Source organism: Sarcophilus harrisii, chromosome 1 (genome assembly GCF_902635505.1).
Source record: "Sarcophilus harrisii chromosome 1, mSarHar1.11, whole genome shotgun sequence".
Taxonomy (NCBI): Eukaryota; Metazoa; Chordata; class Mammalia; order Dasyuromorphia; family Dasyuridae; genus Sarcophilus; species Sarcophilus harrisii.
This window is the reverse complement of record NC_045426.1, coordinates 312,075,874-312,096,860: the sequence shown is the minus strand read 5'-3', so window position 1 is coordinate 312,096,860 and position 20,987 is coordinate 312,075,874. Positions and strand designations below refer to the sequence as shown.

The 20,987-nt window shown below is 34.8% G+C and overlaps 1 protein-coding gene across 1 annotated transcript in view; it reads right to left on the bottom strand.

The window, feature by feature from the left end:
* The window catches only part of LOC100923932 (ectonucleotide pyrophosphatase/phosphodiesterase family member 7-like), a 55,800-nt gene extending 35,970 nt beyond the window's left edge, over positions 1-19,830 (bottom strand). Inside the window, exon 1 of the mRNA XM_012542979.1 lies at positions 19,581-19,830. Within this exon, the coding sequence (XP_012398433.1) occupies positions 19,581-19,830 (250 nt within the window). The remainder of the gene's footprint in view (positions 1-19,580) is intronic.
* Positions 19,831-20,987: the final 1,157 nt, after the last annotated feature.

Below are 20,987 nucleotides of genomic sequence, written 5' to 3'. Positions count from 1 at the left end.
GTGAGTAGAGCATTTATCTTTCAAGGTGACTGTAAAAACATCTGACTACATATCCAAAAATGTGCTTTTATCAATGATTTGGAAGATGCCATTAAGTATGAATGACATCATCTTGGGCAGGTTGGCTGGAGGAGAGGACTCAGTGACCTTGAAAAATTAGATAAATGGTCTATAATAAATAGGAGATAGTTTTTCAGGAATAATTTCAAGGTAGTAAGTCCTTAAGGGGGGGAACAAAACTACACAGGCATAAGATGAGTGGAATGATCAGTTTGGCTTAATAGAGTAGAAGACTGACAGTCTGGCTTAGCAGAGAAAGGACCAATTTGGAAATTAGAAAGAACTGAGTTCAAGATGTATTTCTAATATATACTAGTTACATGGCCATAGACAAATCACTTAACCTCTCAGTGCCCCTACAGTTTTATGTAAATTAGACCACTTTCTAGTCTGCATCAGGGATGGCGATTTCCATGCTGATATATCTTTGCATTGATAGAGTAGCAGATCTGGGATCTTCTCTCCTAATTTCTGGGTGATGGAGATATAGGAGCAGGGATAAAGAAATAACAGAGTAAAAAAAAAGTGGTTTAATAGGGAATCACAAATTGAAGATATGTCAACATGCTTTTGCAGCAGAGTTGTCACTGGAACTTGGAAGACATCAAAGCAGAAAATGGTCAATCTAAAAATTTCTAGATTAGGAGGCTTCACTAATTGCAGAGAAAAGTTTGATTCAGGATTTGAAAAAACAATGAAATTAATTTAAAAAAGCCCTCTTTTTGGAAAAATAATTTTTGTGTTTTCTCATTTCTCTATTCAAAAAGGTCAAGGACTTTATATTGTATGAACTCCTTGATTTGGTATTCAAGACACTCCATAAATGGCCTCAGCAGAATGCCTATCCATTTAGAAGGTATCTATCTATCTATCTATCTATCTATCTATCTATAGAGGGCATGGATGTGAGTTGAATATGAAGGGATAATATCTTTTTTTTTTAAATGATGAAATTAAGGAGTGAGAGAGGAATGTACTGGGAGAAAGAGAAAGGGAGAAGTGCAAATGATGCAAATTATCTGCCATAAAAAAAGAGACAAGAAAAAGCTTTTACAGTGGAGGGGAAAGGAGGAGGAGAAGATGAGTGAGTGAACCTTACTTACTCTCATCAGAATTGGCTCAAATAGGAAATAATATACATACTCAATAGGGTTATGGAGATCTATCTTATCCTGCAGGAAACTAGGAGAGGAATGAGATATGGGAAGAGAAGGCATATTCTGGGAGAGAGTGGTTAGTAGCAAAACACTTTTGAGGAGAGACAGAATCAAAGGAGAGAGTATAAATGCAGAGAAATACAATTAGCAATAGTACTTGTAAAATTTTTTTGAAGCAAGTTTCTCTGATGGAATATTATTGTTCCCAAAAAACGATGAGCAATATGCTCTCAGAAACAAAACCCTGGAAAATCCTCCATGAAGAAAGTGAAATACACTGTATACAAAGTAATAGCAATGTTCTGGGATGACCAGCTATAAATGACTATTATTTTCAGTAGTCCCATCATCTACAACTTCTCTGAAATACTTATGATAAAAAATCTTATCCATACCCAGAGAAGGAACTGATGGTGTATGAATACAAATCGAAGCATTATCTCTTTCTCTTTATTTTTAACTTAATTTTTCTTGAGAGTTTTTGTTTTCATTAGGGTGGAAGATCTATGTTTTTTTTTTCACAATTTGACTTTTATGGAAATGTTTTGCATAACCTCACATGTGGTTTCTTAATTGTGGATGAGGATAAGGGAGAGAACCTAGAACTCAAAAATCTTTAAAAAATTGTTTTGAATGTAACTGGGGAAATATTAAATAAATAAATAAACAAAACAAAACCAAACCCAGAATGCCTATCAACTGAGGAATAGTTGAACAATAGTTCTGGTATATGAATGCAATGGAATAATGTAATGGAATATTATTATTGAATAAGAAATGATGAGCAAGAAGATTTCAGAAAAATCTGGAAAGATTTGTATGAACTAAAAAAAATGGAAATAAGCAGAACCAGGAGAACATCATATATGATATTAGCAACATTGTATGATGATCAGCTATGAATAACTGCTCTTCTCAGCGACACAGTGATCCAAGATAAGTACAAAAGACTAATGATGGAAAATGCATATCCAGATAAAGAACTGATGGATTCAGAATGCAGATTGAAGTATACTTTTTTCCACTTTATTTTTTGCGTCTGGTTTCTTTTTTCTCATCTGTAACTAATATAGAAATATATTTTACATAACTTACATATATACCATCAAATTGCATACCATTTTGGGAATAGGACAGAGGATTGAGGGAGGGAGAAAAATTTGGAGCTCAAAATTTTGCAAAAAAAGAATGCTAAAAATTGTCTTGACATACAATTGGGAAAAAATAAAATACTATTAAAAATTACCTCAATATCTTTCTTTTTATTTATTTATTTTATTAAAAATGATAGCTTTTTATTTTCAAAATATATGCAAAAATAGTTTTCAATATTCACCCTTGCAAAACCTTGTGTCCCAAGTTTTTACCCTCTCTTCCCTCCCTTTCGTAGATAGCAAGTAATCCAATATATTCAACATCTCTTTCTAACTATCTCTTACTATTCTCCTATACAGTCTATGATGTAGTCAAAGTGGTTTACTCATTATTTCTGGAGGGAAGGAATATGTGTTTACAGAGCTCCTATTATGTGCTGCCAGTCACTCCGCTAAACTCCTTTTACAAATATTACCTCATTTGATTCTCACAATGACCTTCAATGTAAAACTTGTTGTTACCCCCATTTTACAGTTGAAGAAATTGAGGCAAATAGACATTAAATTACTTGTTTAGTGTCACACAGCTAGAATGTATCTGAATCTGTATTTGAACTCAGCTTTATAAACATTATCTCATATCTGTGCTTTCCAGCCTCAATAAATCTTTACTTATGCTGTCTCCTTTTCCTGTAATAGTTTATATTCAAATAAACCATTTTTCTAATATAGCAACTTAGGATCTCTCCAACTTGAAAGAAAGGACTCTTAATGAATAGGTATTCAAGGTTCAAGTTACACTGTAGACCTATACTTCTAAAACTATAGTTTCTACGTTTCCACTGATGTGTTTACTTTTAATTCTCAGCCAAAAGACATGAAAAATTCAAAGTACAAGCATTTAATGAAATGACATAGTAAGAAAAATATTAACCCATTTCCCTATATGCTAAGGATATACTGGCATAAGTAGGATACAACTAGGTACTACTAGAGAAGAGGAATGGAAATCTGAAGTTAATGACACTAATTTTGTAGTCTGCTGATTGGGACTACTCCCCACTGGTCCCTAGATGGCTCTGTTTCCAGGTAATTTTGTAGTCTCCATACACTAATCTCATTGTTTCTCCTCGATAGGATGCTACTCTGGGGTACAATAGTACCAGCAGAAGCCTCTCCTGAGGGACTTAGCAACAACTGAAGTTTTTTCATCTTCCTAGCAAGATATTCTTAGCCTCAGGAGCCAAGCATATTAGGACAAAAAATATTTGTATAGCCAGACTTAGTAGTTTCTTACTTTCCCTCACTTCTCTTTCTTGTTGAGACTTTGGCTTAGAGACCTCACCCTGGTTTCTAGTGATTGATGTATTTCCCTGATTTTTATTTCTGATCGCTAAGCAATGATGATCACTAAATAGTTCTGGAGGCTCAGAATATTCCATTTAAATCTCACTAGATTTTGCATAGATCTAAATTTAGAGTTGGAAGGGACTTCAGAGATCATCAACTTCAATCTCTTCATTTTACAGATGAAGAAACTGAGGCCGCAGGAGGTTGGGACTTGTTCAAACTCATACAGGTAGCAAGTGTCAGAGACAGGATTTAAACCCAAGTATTTTAATTCTAGACACAATGATCTTTTTGTCAAACTACACTACCATTATAGAGAAAAGGTTCAGAGGTAAGTCTAACCTAGGGAGCAAAATGAATGTCTAGGTTAGTTGGTGTATCATCACCATTCCTAGTTCTTTCATATACTGATGCCAGGGGATCTAAGATTAAAAGTAATTTTGCCCCATAATTTTACATTAGTATAATGCCCAGAGAGCTGGATAGAGAGCTGACCTAGGAGGGAGCGAGAAGAATTGAGTTCAAGTCCTGCCTCTGAAAAATCCTGGCAATCTGACTCTGGAAAAATATTTTAAGTTCTCTGTGCATTTTAAGTGGTAGTGAAGATAGGTGTTAATCCACACTGAAAGACAAAGTTCTTCACTAGCCATTCCCTATACTGATGAAATCACACACTAATCAGAAAAGGGGAACAAACAGACAAACAAAAGACACATCATCACACTATATCTTTTATTTGACTCAACTGGTAAATACTACATAGTACCACAGGATTCCTTTAGGCCAATCTTGAACATAAAATTGAAACGATATCTTCATTATTGATAAGAGAAATGTGGGCCAGTGTTTCATCAAACTAACAGACATCCCCCCCCCAAAAGAAGCACTTTTTTCACCCAGGTAATATGAAAAACTCCAACAGGAGCTGTCATTTACCATTTCCACCAACAAACTTTAAAATTCATGGAAGAATTCAAAATCACATGGAAAGTAAATTTATTTAAGACCAGCAAAGGCATCAAAGGGAAAAGATCACCTATTGAGATGTCACCTGTCTAAAGCATTATTTGTCGTGATTCCCTGTAACCAAACTGTTTCCCTGTATGAATCCACAAATTTAAAATAGAGTCGGAGTGTGAAGAGTTGAGTTGTAGAGCCTGGGGTGCCAACATGCTAAGCAAAACTTTATTATCCTCCCACTTCCATCATAAATAGTGCTTATCCAAGAGGAATATTACTACCTTGTAATGGTAACTTCTTTGTACAGAAAAAATAAAAATTTAAAGCATTCAGTGTTCTGAATCACTTCCATTCATATTTGAAACTCAAAGTGGAAAATATAGAAATCATTTGTAATCATAACAGCCAATAAATCATGTTGCCCTTGAAAAAGCCCCATTCTTCAGGCCAATGCTTAACAGAGAAGGCAAAGGTACTCTTCCTACTTCTTTTTCTGATCTATTGTAGGACTTGGAAAAATGATCCTTGTGAGCCTATGGAAATAACCAGTAGCAGCAGAATTCTATCTATTTTTAACTTTACTAACATAGAGATTTATATTTGGCACACATTTGTGTCTATTGTAGAGATTATTGCTTTGGATTTCACCTCTTCTATTCCTTTTTGGCCTTCACTTTCTCTTAATTACCTGGGCAAGTCTGTTGATCAGAAATAGCCCATCTTGTATCTATGATCCAAGAAGCCTACTTCTTGGTATCTCCATGCTTAATACTCATGGAATGGAATGGAATTCATAGAAATATAGAGTAAGAAAAGGAAGGACTTTTAGAGAACATGAGTCCCAGTCCCTGATTTTAGAAATGGGGAAAGAGTTTCTCTTAAGGCCTTACTGGCAGGAGCATATATTTAATCTGTTTTTATCTTTATCCCTCTTACCTTCCCTTTTGGGGAGCTCTCTCTCTGTTTCTGTTTCTTTATCTCTCTCTCTGTCTGTCTCTTCCCTCTTCTCACTCTCGCTTTCTCTCTGTGTGTTTGTCTCTCTATCTCTGTCTCTGTCTTTCTGTCTGTCTCTGTCCCTCTCTTTCTCTGTCTGTCTCTCCCCCTCCTCTTTCTCATTTTAAAATTTATGTGCTTTGTCTGATTTTTAAAAAAATTTTCATGTTTTTCAAATTTACATGTATATATAATATACATCTATGATATATAAATATGTGTATGTGTATACAAACATATACATATTCCTATTCCATTATTTTCATCTAAGATATATATGGGAACATTTATAGCCTATTAGCCTTTTAGATACTACAGTACTTTTCTGACTCATCTATTGATTCAGCTTAGTAGCACAGTGGATTGAGCACTGGACTGGAGTCAGGAAGACCTGAGTTCAAATATAGCCTCAGACATTTCTAATTGTGTGACTCCTGGGCAAGCCATTTAACCTCTGTTTGCCTCAGTTTCCTCAACTATAAAATGAGGATAATAATAAAGCCTGGCTCACAAGGTTGTTGTGAAGATCAAATTAGATAATATGTGAAAATTGCTTTGCTTCCTCTATTTGTCATAAGTTGTAGAATGGAATTTTGTAATACACTTTGTTATATTTAATAGAATTTGGAGAAGATGGAAAGAATTGAAATAAAGGAATACATGATACTCATGACATAGCACAGGCTAAAAGCAAATGTTTCCAAGCAGTTAGATGAATAACCTATACGGTTTGTTCATTATGTATATATATATATGTATCTAGAGCTATCTATTTATCATGTAAATGAACTAGGAGTTAGGTCGAGAGTTAAAGATGAGGAAGACAGTGGGCTGGACAGCAGTTCAATCAGTCAGTCAGCACATTCTGTTCTAGGCTCTGTTACAAAGGCAGTCCTTGCCATCAAGGAGCTCGCTCTAAGGGGGAGACAACATGCAAACAACTATGTAATGCTGAGTATAATTAAAAGAAGTTAATGGAAGTTAATTATGAAAGTTAATCTCAGAGAAGGAGTTAGCAGAGGTAAGAAGGATGGGGGAGGACACACTTGCAAAGGCCTTTCTGAAAAAAACAAAGTACCTTTAATGGCCCAGAATTTCCCTCCCGAAACAATGACCAAACTTTTAAATACCAATATTCTTTTCTGTTTTTTTTCATTTAAAGTAAGTTTGTCAAAATTGACATTCTTTAACTCCTCTAGGATTGTGGCCACTTACTAATCTTTGGCCAAAGATTTCATGTTTTGACTACCCACAACCAAAGTAAAATTTATAGATCCGTGACACCCCCTGCTAGTTTCTTTCCCCTGTATGCCTCATTCTTTCATCTTCACCATAGAAATATAAGGAGGCCACACAGGACTATTTTTGTATTTTTGTTTCATGGATTGCCATGGCCAAAAAATTCATAGGATCATAGATATAGAACTGGAAGGGATCTCAGGAACTATGAATGCAAATATCTCATTTTATACATGAGGAAACTGAGACCCGATAAGTTAGGTGATTTTGTCCAAAGTTACATAGATATGAAGGATCAGAGGTGGGATTTGAACCAAACCCCTCTACTCTGGGGCAGTGCTTTTTCTGTTGTATTTTGTTGCCTCATCATCAAGGGACCTAGAGGTGATGTGTCTCCATATTAAGCCAGGCTATTACTTGAAAACTAGGGTCCACTTATGGCTATAACCATACCCCAAAATTCTCTAGCACAGTAGAAACTCCTCAAGTTTATATTCTTTTGGCATAGCTTTTGAGAATTCACAACCATAGCCATGCCATCATAAAGCATCACAGTAGGATGCACAGGATGTATTCCTATTTTTTCCTATTAAAATATTAACTAGTATTTATTGTTTCTCTTTCCCACCATTCTCCCTCCTTCTCCCTGGGGAAAAAGCAAATGAAAACCTTTGTAGCAAATATAAATAGTTAAGAAAACAAATCACTGCATTGATTGCAACCAAAAATATATGTACCATGACTCCATATTTCTTATATTTCATCATTGGTCTTCTTGAACCTTGCATGATTGGTCATTGTGCTGATACAAGTGCTAAAGTTTTTCAAAGATTTTTGCAATGTTGTTATTATATAAATTGTTCTCCTAATTATACTAACTTTACTTTGTATTGGTTGGTACAATTCTTCCCAGTTTTCTTTGAAACTCTTCCCAGATTAAGCAATTGTGGGAAGGTGGTAGAATAAGGCAGGAAACTACCTGGTTCTTCTAAACTTCTCTCCTTCCCTCAAAATAACTTAAAGCAAACAATGCCTCATAGAAAATTTTAGAGCAGCAGAAATAATTAAAGGTCAGGATAAAGAAGTTGATCAGTTTAAAACAATTTGGGAGGATTAGGAAAAAAATCTGATCTCTGTGGTTGGTGGTTTAGCCTGATTGAAGTGCATATACCTCTGGACAGAAATGAGCTAGTCAACAGACTTCAAGCTCTGAGTCAGCTGTGTCAGCAACCTTAGGGATGGTGTGGGATTCAGGTGGTCACAGAAAGGTGATGGCCTTGCTAGTTGTGGTCACTCGCAGGAGATCTGAATCCTTGGTTTGGCTTCCAGGACAGAGATGATACTTTAAGCTTCTTGAGGGATTACAGGAAGCAAGATTCTCTGCAGTTGCAGCAAAGCTTGGAGCCTTGATCAAAGCTCAGAGGTGGAGAGGAGTACCCGTGATTACTTATAGACCAAGATATAAGATAGAGGTGCAGTGACTACTACACTTGAGTTTGGATTCTATAGAATATTGGCAGAACATAGAGGTCAAAAGTCCCAAGCTAGAGCTCAGAAAACAATTGCATGAAAAAGCTGAATCCTGAGATATTTCCCACACCTTGGGAGGACAGCTCAACTCCAACATAAAGTTAGCAGCCAAGAATTAGGCCATTAAAAGTAACTTAAAAAAACCAAGAAACAATTTGACCATAGATTGCTATTATGAAGATAGAGAGGATCAGGGTTCAAACTCAGAAGAAAACAAAGTAGCTTCTTGTAAAGCTTCAAAGAAAAATACAAAATGGTTACAAGCTCAAAAAAGTTTTTATAAGAGTTTATTAAGGACTTAAAAAATCAAACAAGGGAGACTGAGTCAAAAATGGGGGGAAAATAAGAGTAATACAAGAAAAGCAAAAAAATTTTGAAAAGAAAGTGAACCAATTGGAAAAAAGAGATTAAAAAAACTTCCTGAAGAAAATAATATCTTAAAAATTAGAACCAGACAAGGGGAAGCTAATTATTTCATAAGACATCAAGAAATAATAAAAAAAAAATCAAAAGAATGAAAAAATAGAAAAGAATGTCAAACATCTCATTAGAAAAACAATTGACCTGGAAAACAGACTGAGAAGAGATAATCTAAGAACTGTCAAACTACCTGAAGCTTAGGATAAAAAAAAAAGTCTAGACACTATTTTAAAAAATTATTAAGGAGGGGCAGCTAGGTGGTGAAGTGGATAGAGCACCAGCCCCTAAGTCAGGAAGATCTGAGTTCAAATCTGACCTCAGACAGTTAACACTTCCTAGCTCTGTGACCTCGGCAAGTCACTTAACCTCAGTAGAGAGAGAGAGAGAGAGAGAGAGAGAGGGAGAGAGAGAGAGAGAAATAGTGAAGAAAAATAGAAAAATAGGATGGAGGGAAACACAACTAGTAATTATAACTTTGAATGTAAATGGAATGAACTTCCTCATTAAACAGAAATGAATAGCAGAATAGATCAAAACAAAGAACCTGACAATATTTTGTTTACAAGAAACACTTTTGAAAATGAGAGATACACATAGAGTAAATCATTTTTTTTTTTGCTTCAGTTCATGTAAAAAACCAAACAAACCCCAAAACAAAATAAAAAAACAAAACTAAGAGTAGCAATTATGAACATGATAAAAGTTAAAACAGATTTGATTAAATTAAAATTGAAAGTAAGGGAACTACAGTATGTTAAAGGTTACCATGGATACTGAAATAATATCATCACTAAATATATATGTACCACATGCTACAGCATTCAGATTTTTTTAAAGGAAAAGCTAAATGAATTACAAATGGAAATTGCAAAGTTATAATACTGAAGGATCCAACCTTTCCTTTTTCAGAACTAGATAAATATAACAAAAAAAGGAAAGAAGTCAAAGAGCTTCACAGAGTCTTATATAAGTTACATATAAAATAGGCATCTGAAGATAATTGAATGGAAATAGAAAGGAACCCTGCTACTTATCTACCTACCTACTTATCCACCTACTTACTTTTTCTTAGTGGTACATGGCACCTTTACAAAAATTGACCATTATTAGGTCATAGAAACATTATAGTTAAATTCAGAAAAGCAGAAATGGTAAATGTATCCTTTTCAGAAATAATGCAATAAAAATTAAATTTAAAAAATGACCATGGAGGCACAGATTAAAATTAATTAGAGAATAAATAACCAATCTTAAAGAATGAGTGGATTAAAGAACAAGTCATAGAAACAATAAGTAGTTTCTATTAAAGAAAATGATAATAATGATACAATATAGCAAAACTTATGGGATGCAGAAAAAGCAATAATCAGAGAAAATTACATTTCTAAATGTTTACACCAACGAAATAGGGAAAGAGGTAATCAATGAATTGGTTATATAACTGAAATAAATTAGAAAAAGAGAAAATTTAAAATCCCCAATTAAACATGAAATTGGAAAGCCTGAAAATTAAAGTTAAGATTAATAAAATTAAATGTAAGAAAATCATTGAATTAATCTAAGGTTTGGTTTTATTTTTAAGAACCCTAATAAAATAGATAAGCCTTTTGATTGAAAAAAGAGAAGAAAACCAAACCCTAGTATCAAAAATGAAATGAATATACCACTAATGAACATAAAATTAAAGCAATTATTAGGAGTTATTTTACCTAATTATATACCAATAAATTTAACAATTTAAATGAAATGGAAGAATATTATAAAAACATAAACTGTCCAGATTAACAGAAGTAGAATATCTAAATAAACCTATTTTAGAAAAGGAAATTGATGGTATATGAAAATTATGGAATATTACTGTTCTGTAAGAAATGACCAACAGGATGATCTCAGAAAGGCCTGGAGAGACTTACACGAACTGATGCTGAGTGAAATGAGCAGGACCAGGAGATCATTATATACTTCAACAACAATACTATATGATGACCAGTTCTGATGGATCAGGCCATCCTCAGCAACGAGATCAACCAAATCATTTCTAATGGAGCAGTAATGAACTGAACTAGCTATGCCCAGAAAAATAACTCTGGGAGATGACTAAAAACCATTACATTAAATTCCCAATCCCTATATTTATGCACACATGCATTTTTGATTTCCTTCACAAGCTAATTGTACAATAATTCAGAGTCTGATTCTTTTTGTACAGCAAAATAATGTTTTGGTCATGTATACTTATTGTGTATCTAAGTTATATTTTAATATATTTAACATCTACTGGTCATCCTGCCATCTAGGGGAGGGGGTGGGGGGGGTAAGAGGTGAAAAATTGGAACAAGAGGTTTGGCAATTGTTAATCCTGTAAAGTTACCCATGTATATATCCTGTAAATAAAAGGCTATTAAATAAAAAAAATAAATAAAAAGAAAAGGAAATTGAACAGGCCATAAATGAAGTTCCTAAGAAAAAAAGAGAATCAACACTAGATGGATTTACAAGTGAATTCTACCAATCATTTAAAGGTCAACTAATCAAAATATTAAATAAATAATTTGGAATAATAGGCAAAGAAGGAGTTCTACTAAACTCCATTTATGAAACAGATATGGTGCTTATATCTAAACTAGGAACAGTAAAAACAGAGAGAAAATTATAGACCAACTTTACCAATGATCATTAAGGCAAAAATCCTAAATAAAATACTAGGAGAGTACATTAATATATTACAACAATTCTACATTTTGACCAAGTATGATTTATATCATTATATGCAGAGCTGCTTCGATATAAGGAAAACTTATATTGAATATTAAATACATCAATAAGAAGTAACAAAAAATTTATTGCATCAATAAATACAGAAAAAAGCTTTCAAAAGTACTATAATTATTCCTATTAAAAACACTTGAAAGCATAGGTATAAATAAATTTTTCTTTAAAATGATAAGAAAATCTACCTAAAATCACCAGCAAACATTATCTGTAATAAGGATAAGCTAGAAGCCTTCCCAATAAGATCAAGAAAGAAACAAGGATGCCCATTATCATCAATATTACTTAGCATTATACTAGAAATAATAGCAATAACAATAAAAGAAAAAAAGAAATGGAAAGAATCAGAATGGGCAATGAGGTAATAAACCTATTTATTTTTGCAAATAATATAATGGTAAACTTGGAAAAGCCTCGAGATTCAACTAAAAAGCTAGCTGAAACAATAGTTTTAGCTAAGTAGAAAGATATGACAAACCCACTTAAATCATCAGCACTTCTATATATATCACCATTTTGGATAATTTTGATTACATAAATTAAAAAGGTTTTTTACAAATGAAACCAACATAGCCAAAATTAGAAGGAAAGCAGAAAACTGAGAAAATTTTTTTATAGATGGTTTCTTGGATAAAGGCCTCATATTTTAAATATGTAGATAACTGTCAAATTTACCAGATTGTGAGTCATTCCTCAAATAATAAGTGGTCAAAGAGTATGAATAGAAGTTTGTGGAGGAAAAACTCAAAGCTATAAATAGTCATATGGAAAAATTCTCTTAATCAATAATGATTAGAGAAGTACAAATTAAAACAACCTTGTGATACCATCTGACATCTATAAGATTGACTAAAATGATATAAGGGGACAATGATAATAAGAATGAACAGATTGATTTTAGTCAAACATGGAAAGACTTGCACTTGTGCAAGATGTTATCTACCTCCAGAGAAAGAACCACTATATAGAATTAGGCTTTGTATAGTTACAGACCCACACCCACATTTATAGTTATACACACATACACATATGTGTGTTAAATATTGGCCTTCCGTAATTTGGCATTGGAAGGGAGTGAGGGAGAAAGTTTAGAACTTAAATGTAACAAAATCCCCAAATATTTAAAAATACTTTGGGAAAGTTATAAAGTTGCCACAAACCCTAAATTCACAAATACTGAACCATTGCTCCTAAGGGAAATACAAAATTAGGTTTGTGTAAATCTTTGGTCACAACATCTACTTTAGCACTTTGTGGAGCATCCCCTTATGTAAGTTGGAGAATTTCCTCTTTCTTTTTCTGGTGTATTATACTGTTGATTCATTAACATTGAATTCATGGCCAACAGCACTATAACACCATACTTGAATAAAACTTATTTAACACATGTACTTTCTCCATAAGGCACATCACAGCTTTTGTGTATGAAGGCTTACTAGACAGAACTTCAACCCTGTGCTTTGGGGTCATTTTAAACAATGAAATCACCAACAAAAAAGCAAGAAATGTTTCTCTAAACAGACCACAAAAGGACACTTGTTTACAGCATAAGAGCCAAAACAAGAAGCAGGGCATTGCCTTGGATGAACTCAATTGGGAATGGACAGATTTGGCAAATCAAATTTTTTTTGCTGCCCTAAGCATGTTCATGAATGACCACAAGTGCTGCAAGTATTAATTTTGGGTCTCAAATAAATTTTTAGCAACAATGTGAATTCACAAACAAAGGTGATTGATTATATACATATTTACATATGCCTTTTCTCTTTCTTTGAGCTCTTTGGAGATGTCCCTATCTTTTTAAAGTGGACATTATAGAGAGTCCTAGTACTGAGTTGGATAGACCATTGATATGTTAGCATGGTGTTTCTAGTAACTCAGAATAATTTTCTGAAGATAGGCAGAGACAGAATAGAGAGACAGAGATAGACCAAAATTTAATAAGCCCAAGGAAATCAAATCCTTCTTCATTCTAAGTTTCTATCCTCCATATACTGATCATTTGTTTTGGGAATGGCCCAGAGCAACTGGGAATGATTTAATACCTGACCACCAGAAGCTGCTTCCCCTCCTACAGATATGTCATCTCAAGCAAGTTGAAATTGTATGATTATAAGCTAATCCTGGGTAGAGAGGACCTTACTTTTATTACTTTTGGCCCTTGTCTAGTTATATAATGTTCCCCTTTTCACCTCTAGGACATCTCATCTATTCAGGTCGAGATGAAATTGTCACTGGTAAAATTATAATATCACTGCCTATACTTTTGATAGCTTTTGTCTAAAACAAGGAGGTGATAGCTTCTTATTTCCAACTGATTCATTGGGGGAGAAAAATATAGGCTGCTACAATAAAACTTTCTATCCACACACCACTTGCTTGACAGGATTTCCTTAGTTTCAATGGCATAACTTATCCTTACTGCTCCTCAATCACTTTATAATAAAAACTGAAATTGCAAAAATGTTCATTGTCATTACCAGTGATGGAGCAGTAACTACAGCCTTTCAGGAACGAGAGGGAGGGAGGCAGCGGAGACAGAATAGGGAGATATTAAGCAAGGAAAATGCTAAGCCACAGAGAATTGCTTCTCATTCTAGAGAGACCTGAGGGGAATTTAGACAGCTTTCCAGAAGATTGGAGAGATCAGTGTGGTAGAAAGGACAAATTTCTCAGACCAATAATGCAGGTAGCTAATGGGTCTGGTTAAATATGTACTGTTTGCGGACTTGTGTAATACAAGCAGTCAATATTAAGTCTTGGTTGGACCAAATTTCTGGTTTTTTTGGATCAAGTAATGTGCTACTGAACTTGAGATCCTAAATGCTGTTCTCAGTCCTATACTGAGGGGACAAGGCAGGGATAATGTTAATGAAAATTGAAGTTTACAAGTCTGTTCTCAGTACCTTCTGCCCCCTTTTAAGTATTTTAAATATTCCTACAATTATTACTGTTGCCCTTCATTTTCCTCATTTCTGGATACTCAGTATTCTCAGGTGGTCCTTAGTGTTTCAGAGCAAATCTTACTCAGACCTGTCCTCTGTTAGAATTATGGCATGTTGCAAAATGATTCTTCCTTCTTCTTCTATTAGTATTCTCAACATTTCAGTGTCATTATTCACCTAGACATCATAAACCAAATCACATTCAGGTATTAGGAAATGAGAAGAATCCAATGTGTTACCCCTTTGAAGAAATACCAATTTTTATTTAGTATAGGGTAGTGGATGGAGTCTTCATGCCTGGAAGATTTGCTTTCAAGTGTCTGTGTGGCATTGGGTGAATTATATAACCTCTCAGTATCTCCAGGAAACTCTCTGACTAAATATATATATATATATATATATATTACAGAATGGGTGTCCACTTGCATTGGCGGAGAGAATTTCCTCACTGGAAATGATCTCTTCCAATAATATTTCAGATCCGACTCCCCCTCTCTGCCTTTTGTTACAGTTTATTTCTTCTCATATTAAAGTATACATATTTTAAAAGAAGGTGCTAGGTGGTGGACTTCACTGTGACAGATTAGAGGGGAGATCTGAGAATCTTGGAGCCAGAAGAGATCCCAGAATGTAAATTCCTTGTGAACAGAAGTTATTTCATTCATTGTAGATGAGTCTTTAGTACCAAACACAGTACATGGTACACAATAAGTGCTTAATGAATACTTGTTGATTTATTGATCCTAGTGGTAATATACTATAATCTATACCTGGAGATCTTTTTCTACCACATATATGTAATATATGTTTGTATATACACATTATGTATATTTGGGAAAGAACTATAATTTAATTTTTATAGGATACTTTCACTGCATCACCCTCTACCTCTAAGATGGAATCATTGGAACATTAAGTAACTTACTGAGAGACAAATAGCTAGTACATGTAAGAGGTAAGTCTTGAACTTGAGTCTTCTTGAATCTAAGGTTGATTATCCATTACGCGACACTACTTTTTTTTTTTTTTTTTTTTTTTTTTTTTTTTTTTACCATGTAGACACAATTTATCTCAATTAGCCATGATGTCTACGAGTTCTTAAACACAGTGCTTCATGCATGTGGTGGAACTCAGCTTTACTTCTTGTATTCCTTTGGTTTAAGCATAAATAGGAGACAAATGACATGGGAAATTGAAAAGAAAAAGGGTTGTTCTGAAGTCTTGTGAGACTCTTATAGAAAAAATGTGATTTTTCTTGAGAGCACATATGAAGTGTGAGTAAACTCTGTTGTTTACAGCAGCTTTCTGTCTTTGGAGACAGTTCTGAGCAGTCTCCTAATGAGCAGAAGGACATGGCTGCTGGGTTTTAGTTGGATAGTGAACTTGAATAGTGACATTCCTCTGGAGGTTGTCAAATTCCTCTCAGTTACTGGGTTTGGGGAGCACTCAGTTGCCATCTCAGATAATGTACTCTAGTAAAAGGGCTCTTAACTTCTTTTATGCCATAGATGACTCAGGCCCCCTTTTAAAATGTGTAAAATAAAATACTTATGATTGTAGGCAAAGTTATCAATATATTAAGAAACCAGGTTAAGAACACCTGCTCTAGTGAGAAGAACATTAGCTAGGAAATGGAGAACTGAATTTTAGTCAAATCATTAACTAAACATAGCATTGAACAAAGCTTTTACTTAATTGCCTCAGTTTCCCCATTTGTAAAATTAAAGATATTAAAACCTTATATTACCTCTCTTGTAAGATCACTGCCAAAATAAAATGAGAAAATAATAGGTACAAAAGTTCTGAAAAATAAATATATGCATTTTTATGACCTAAATCTCTCACAAGGTTTGTGAACTTGGACATTGTGAAAGCAAGAGCTGGTTTTGGGTAAGCTGTCTTCTTAGCTTTGGCTTTGACTTGCTCTGAAGCCTTCAATGTATTCCTGGGCCTGTAACATGTGTTGAACTGGGCCTGCTTTCCATCCATGGCTTAAATGAACTAGATTTAGGAAGGGCCAGTGTTGCAAATCCACTTAATTTGGCTAGATCAGGAGTTCTTAACTTGGAGTCTACAGATCCCTGGAGTCAATTCCAGGGAGGCCCATGAACTTGGATAGGAAAAAAATTTACATCTTTGTTTTCACTAATCTTTGTTCCTTTTGTACTATTGTGCCTTTTATTTTATGTATTTAAAAACATTATTTTAGGCAGGGGCCTATACTATAGGTTTAACTGGACTGCCCAAAGGGCAGAAAAAGTTAAGAAGTCACATCTAAATCATTGCACTATGCAGAATATTGTGTAGAAGACTCCACTATCTCTTGGGAAGATGGCTTATCCCCAGCCTTACTTTCTAGACTAGAACATTTGGGGAATGAGCTTTAGGGATTATTTGGATATCCCTGCTTATTAGTCACTTGACTTCTGGCATACTCAGTAGGGTCTTTGATTGATGCTGCTTATCTCATGTATGCTGATAAATGTGAAACAATATGGTGAAACTCTTTTCCTTATCAGTTTTCTTTTTTCCTCTTTAGGGTATTTGCAGGGAAGATGGTTAATTAGTAATTGAAAGCAGAGGACCAGTTTTATCATAGTCTGTGTCAAGCCTATCCACTGGCATCTGACTAGGTCTTAGGGTACTGACAGTGCCAATTTTTATCCATTATTTTTCCTATTATAGCTTATTCTTTTTCACATTAGGGTCACACAGAGGTTGGCTTTAGTCTTGTTCATGAAGACTAATAGCAGTGAATTCTGATAAGTCTGGGATGGTCATAATTTCATTATTGAAATGTATTAATAATACCCACTTGTGAGCTTTGGAGCCCTGGAAAAATCTGAGAATGGAGGTGGAGAGAGGGGAAGACCTGTAATTTAATCAGTGTGGGAAGTTTATAGTGTGGAAATTCCCTCTATTAACAAAGAACATGGAACATCCAGTGGGGAAGCTCCCCCTTGCAATGCAGACCTTGCTAGTATGCAACTCAGTAGCATCATAAAACCTTAGCCATCTGGAGACACTGACAGGCTAAGTGAATTTCCCATGGTCACACATCGAAACTGTATAAGGGTAGGAATTGAACCCACATCTTTCTGCCAAGATTAGTTCCCTTTCCTCTATGCCAATGGGCTTCTTCTCCTTAGACGTTCCCTTTATGTAAAGCAAAGGTTATTTGAGCTTAGAGGAACAGCAGGCGTTGCTTTTCATTTGGGTAAATTCTTAATTTTTCTTTGCTATGTGCTGTTTTTCTTCCCAATGGAAAATTTCAGGGGATGGCACTAAAAGGCAAGCTTACTATTTATTGTCAGTGCCTAGCACATTTTTTTTTCTTCCAAGACATCCAGTTTCTCTGCAGGTGTCATTTTCTACCTGATCCTGAGTTCAACCCTTTGGGAAATAGTATTAATTTTCTCTCCATGAAAGGGCTTTTTAAGCAAGTTACTGTTGCGGTGTGCCAAATAGCTACCTGAAAAGTTGAAAGACTTGTTGCAGCATTGAAAAGTACTTAATTTCCTTCCCAGAAAACTTGACTTAGAGAAGACTCTGGTACAACAAATATTTCCTTAGCTTTATAAATAGCTCCCCTGCAAACTTCTTCAGACAATAAACTGGCCAGTATCATCTTTGGTTACTCTTTTCTAATTTCTGGAGGAAGACTTTTTATAACATTGTCTTATTGTGGCTTCTAGGTCTATTTATGGAGTTATATACTTATCCATGGATTAAGATTTTATTTATTTTTTATTTTATTTTTAAAAGAGCAGCTCAAAGTCCTGTACATTTGCTTGAGGTCACTAGTTCCCAGTGTAATTATGACAGCACTCTTAGCTTTATTAATCCTTGTCCTGAATTGTGCATGGGCCTATTCCTAATCCTTTGGCTCAAGGTGAACCTCCATATTCTCCCCAAAATTCCTTTAATTCAAATAATTTTAGCAAACTTCTGTTGAATACAAAGCACTATGCTAAGTGCTAGGTGGTACAGTAGATATAATGCTGAACCTTGAGTCAGGAAGGTCCAAGTTTCAATTTGGACAAGTTACTTAACACTGCTTGAAGTTAGTAAACGAAGCCATAGAAGTAATATGAGAGAAATATGAAAAAAGAAGACGGCAGAAGCTTTTCAATATTGGGCTGAGGAACTTGTATTTTATCTAGAAACAATTAGTAGCCACACAAATCTTTTGAGCATGAAAGTGACAGGGTCAGAATTATCTTAGGAAGATTATTTTGACAGTTGGTAGAAGTAAAATTAGAAGCAAAATGAGCAATTAGAAAGCTATCACCATAGTCCAGAAGAGAAGTGATGAAGGTCTGAATTAGTTTTATCCATGAGTAGAGATAAGGATAGTTCAATAGCAGTAGCGTATCAAACTTAAATATTGAAGGGATTTACATGCTATAACAGAAAGGGCACTGGGTCTTGAATCAGAAGGCCTGGGTTCTTGTTTCACTTTTGACACTATTTATGTGACTCTGGGTAATTTATTTTACTTTATTGGTCCTAATTTTTCTCATCTGTAAATTGAAGGGATTAGCTGCTAAGGCTCTTTCCTATTCTGAGTCTATGATCCAAGGAGCAACAAATTTTTCTTTGTGTATCCCTCTAGTGCAGTGATACATGCAAAGTGAGTACCAAGAATAGCACTGTCATCCCATACTTCTAGGATAAATATTCAATTAAGATGTAATAATATTCCTGAGATGAACAGGCTACTCTGTCTTCTAGTACCACAGTTTTTTGGGGATTGGATACATTTATCAGGAAGTAGAGGCCACGTAAGTGGTGAAATGGTTGGAGTACCAGACTTGGAGTCAAGGAACACTCAATTTAAATTTGGCCTGGGCAAGTCACTTAACCCTGTTTACCTCTTTCCTCATCTATAAAATGATTTGGAGAAGGAAATGGCAAATCTCTAAGTATCTATCAAGAAAACCCCCAATGGAGTACAAAAAGTTAGACATAACTGAAAAATTTCTGAAAATAAGTTAGCATGGGCCTTGTGATTTCATTTATTTAAAAAAATCTCCCCTGGCTGCAGGATCAGAACTTACCAGTGATGGTGGTGAAATGGGATGGAGACGTCATGGTGACAAATGGTGGCGTGAGATACTTGGCCTTCACTCCTTCCTTTACAAGGCGATCCATGTTAGGTGTGTCAACATCCTGATCATAGTTCCAGCGAAACCCGTCGAAGGAAATCACGAGCAACTTGTTAAAGCTTCTCTCTGTCTTGGGGACAGGATGGCAGGCAGCATGGCTCAGCAGAATAAGCAGAAGAGGAAGACTTCTGGGTACCTCCATGTCTTGAGAGCTTAGACACAGTGACAATGTTAGACCTAGTACTACTATCTCCCCCTTTTTTTATCTGAGATTGAACAAAGTCCAAGTTGATAATGCTAGTTCAATTTAATAAACATTAAGTTCCTATTCTGTGTAGGGCACTACACTAGGAATTGATGATACAAGAACAAAAAATGAAATTATCTCTGACCTCAATGGACTTGCATTTTCCTGAGGTATCCAACAAAAACATGGATAAATAAATGTAAAGATGCATCCTGGATACTAACTTGATAATTCTGCTAAAAGGAAATAATCTCAGATACCACCTAGCCCATGGGCTTTTTCTTTGGCAGAAAGTAGTGCCAGGTGCCATTTAGAATTATTTCTCTTTGGAAGAACTACGAAGAAATTTGAAGAGGGTGAAGGCCCACTGGGAGACTCAGGAAAGACTTCCTAGAGAAGATGGAAGCTATTCTGAGCATTGAAAGAAGTCAGAAATGCTAAGAGGTAGAGGTGAGGTTGGGGGTATCACAGGCATGAGGGATAGTCACAAAAAGGGCAGACAGTGGGAGATGGAGGGATGGGTCTAGACTGAAAATGATTTTTTAATGAATCTCTGATTTCATTGGTATGATGAAATTCTTGTGAAGAATCCTCTTTACATCTACAGGCATCTTGGTATCTATTGTGTAATTTATAATCTTAAAGGATTGCTTAAAGGAACTGAGATATTAAACTCAAAGAATTGTTGATAAGGATAAGGATCAGAAGTCTTGATCCTTGCCATCTTTTTCAAACATGTTTTTTCTTTTCTTTTCTTTTCTTTTTGATTTCTTACATGTCATTCTTCATCAATGATTATATCCCCAAAAATAATTTACTTACAATTATAATAATAATTAACACATATAAATGCCTTAAAGTTTTCAAGAAATTTTACATATGTGGTTTTATTTGATCTTTAACAATCCTTTGAGCAAAGTGTTAATATCTTTATTTTGCAGATGAGGAAATTGAACTTAGAGAGATTAAGTGACTTACTGGTAATATTTGAATTCAGGTCTTCTGACTCCAAGTCCAGAATTCTATTCACTGTGCCACATTGGTTATGTGAGAAGAAATACCTAATCACCCAAATGCCTTCTCTTCCTGCCTCATCTGGTCTCTCTTTCCTC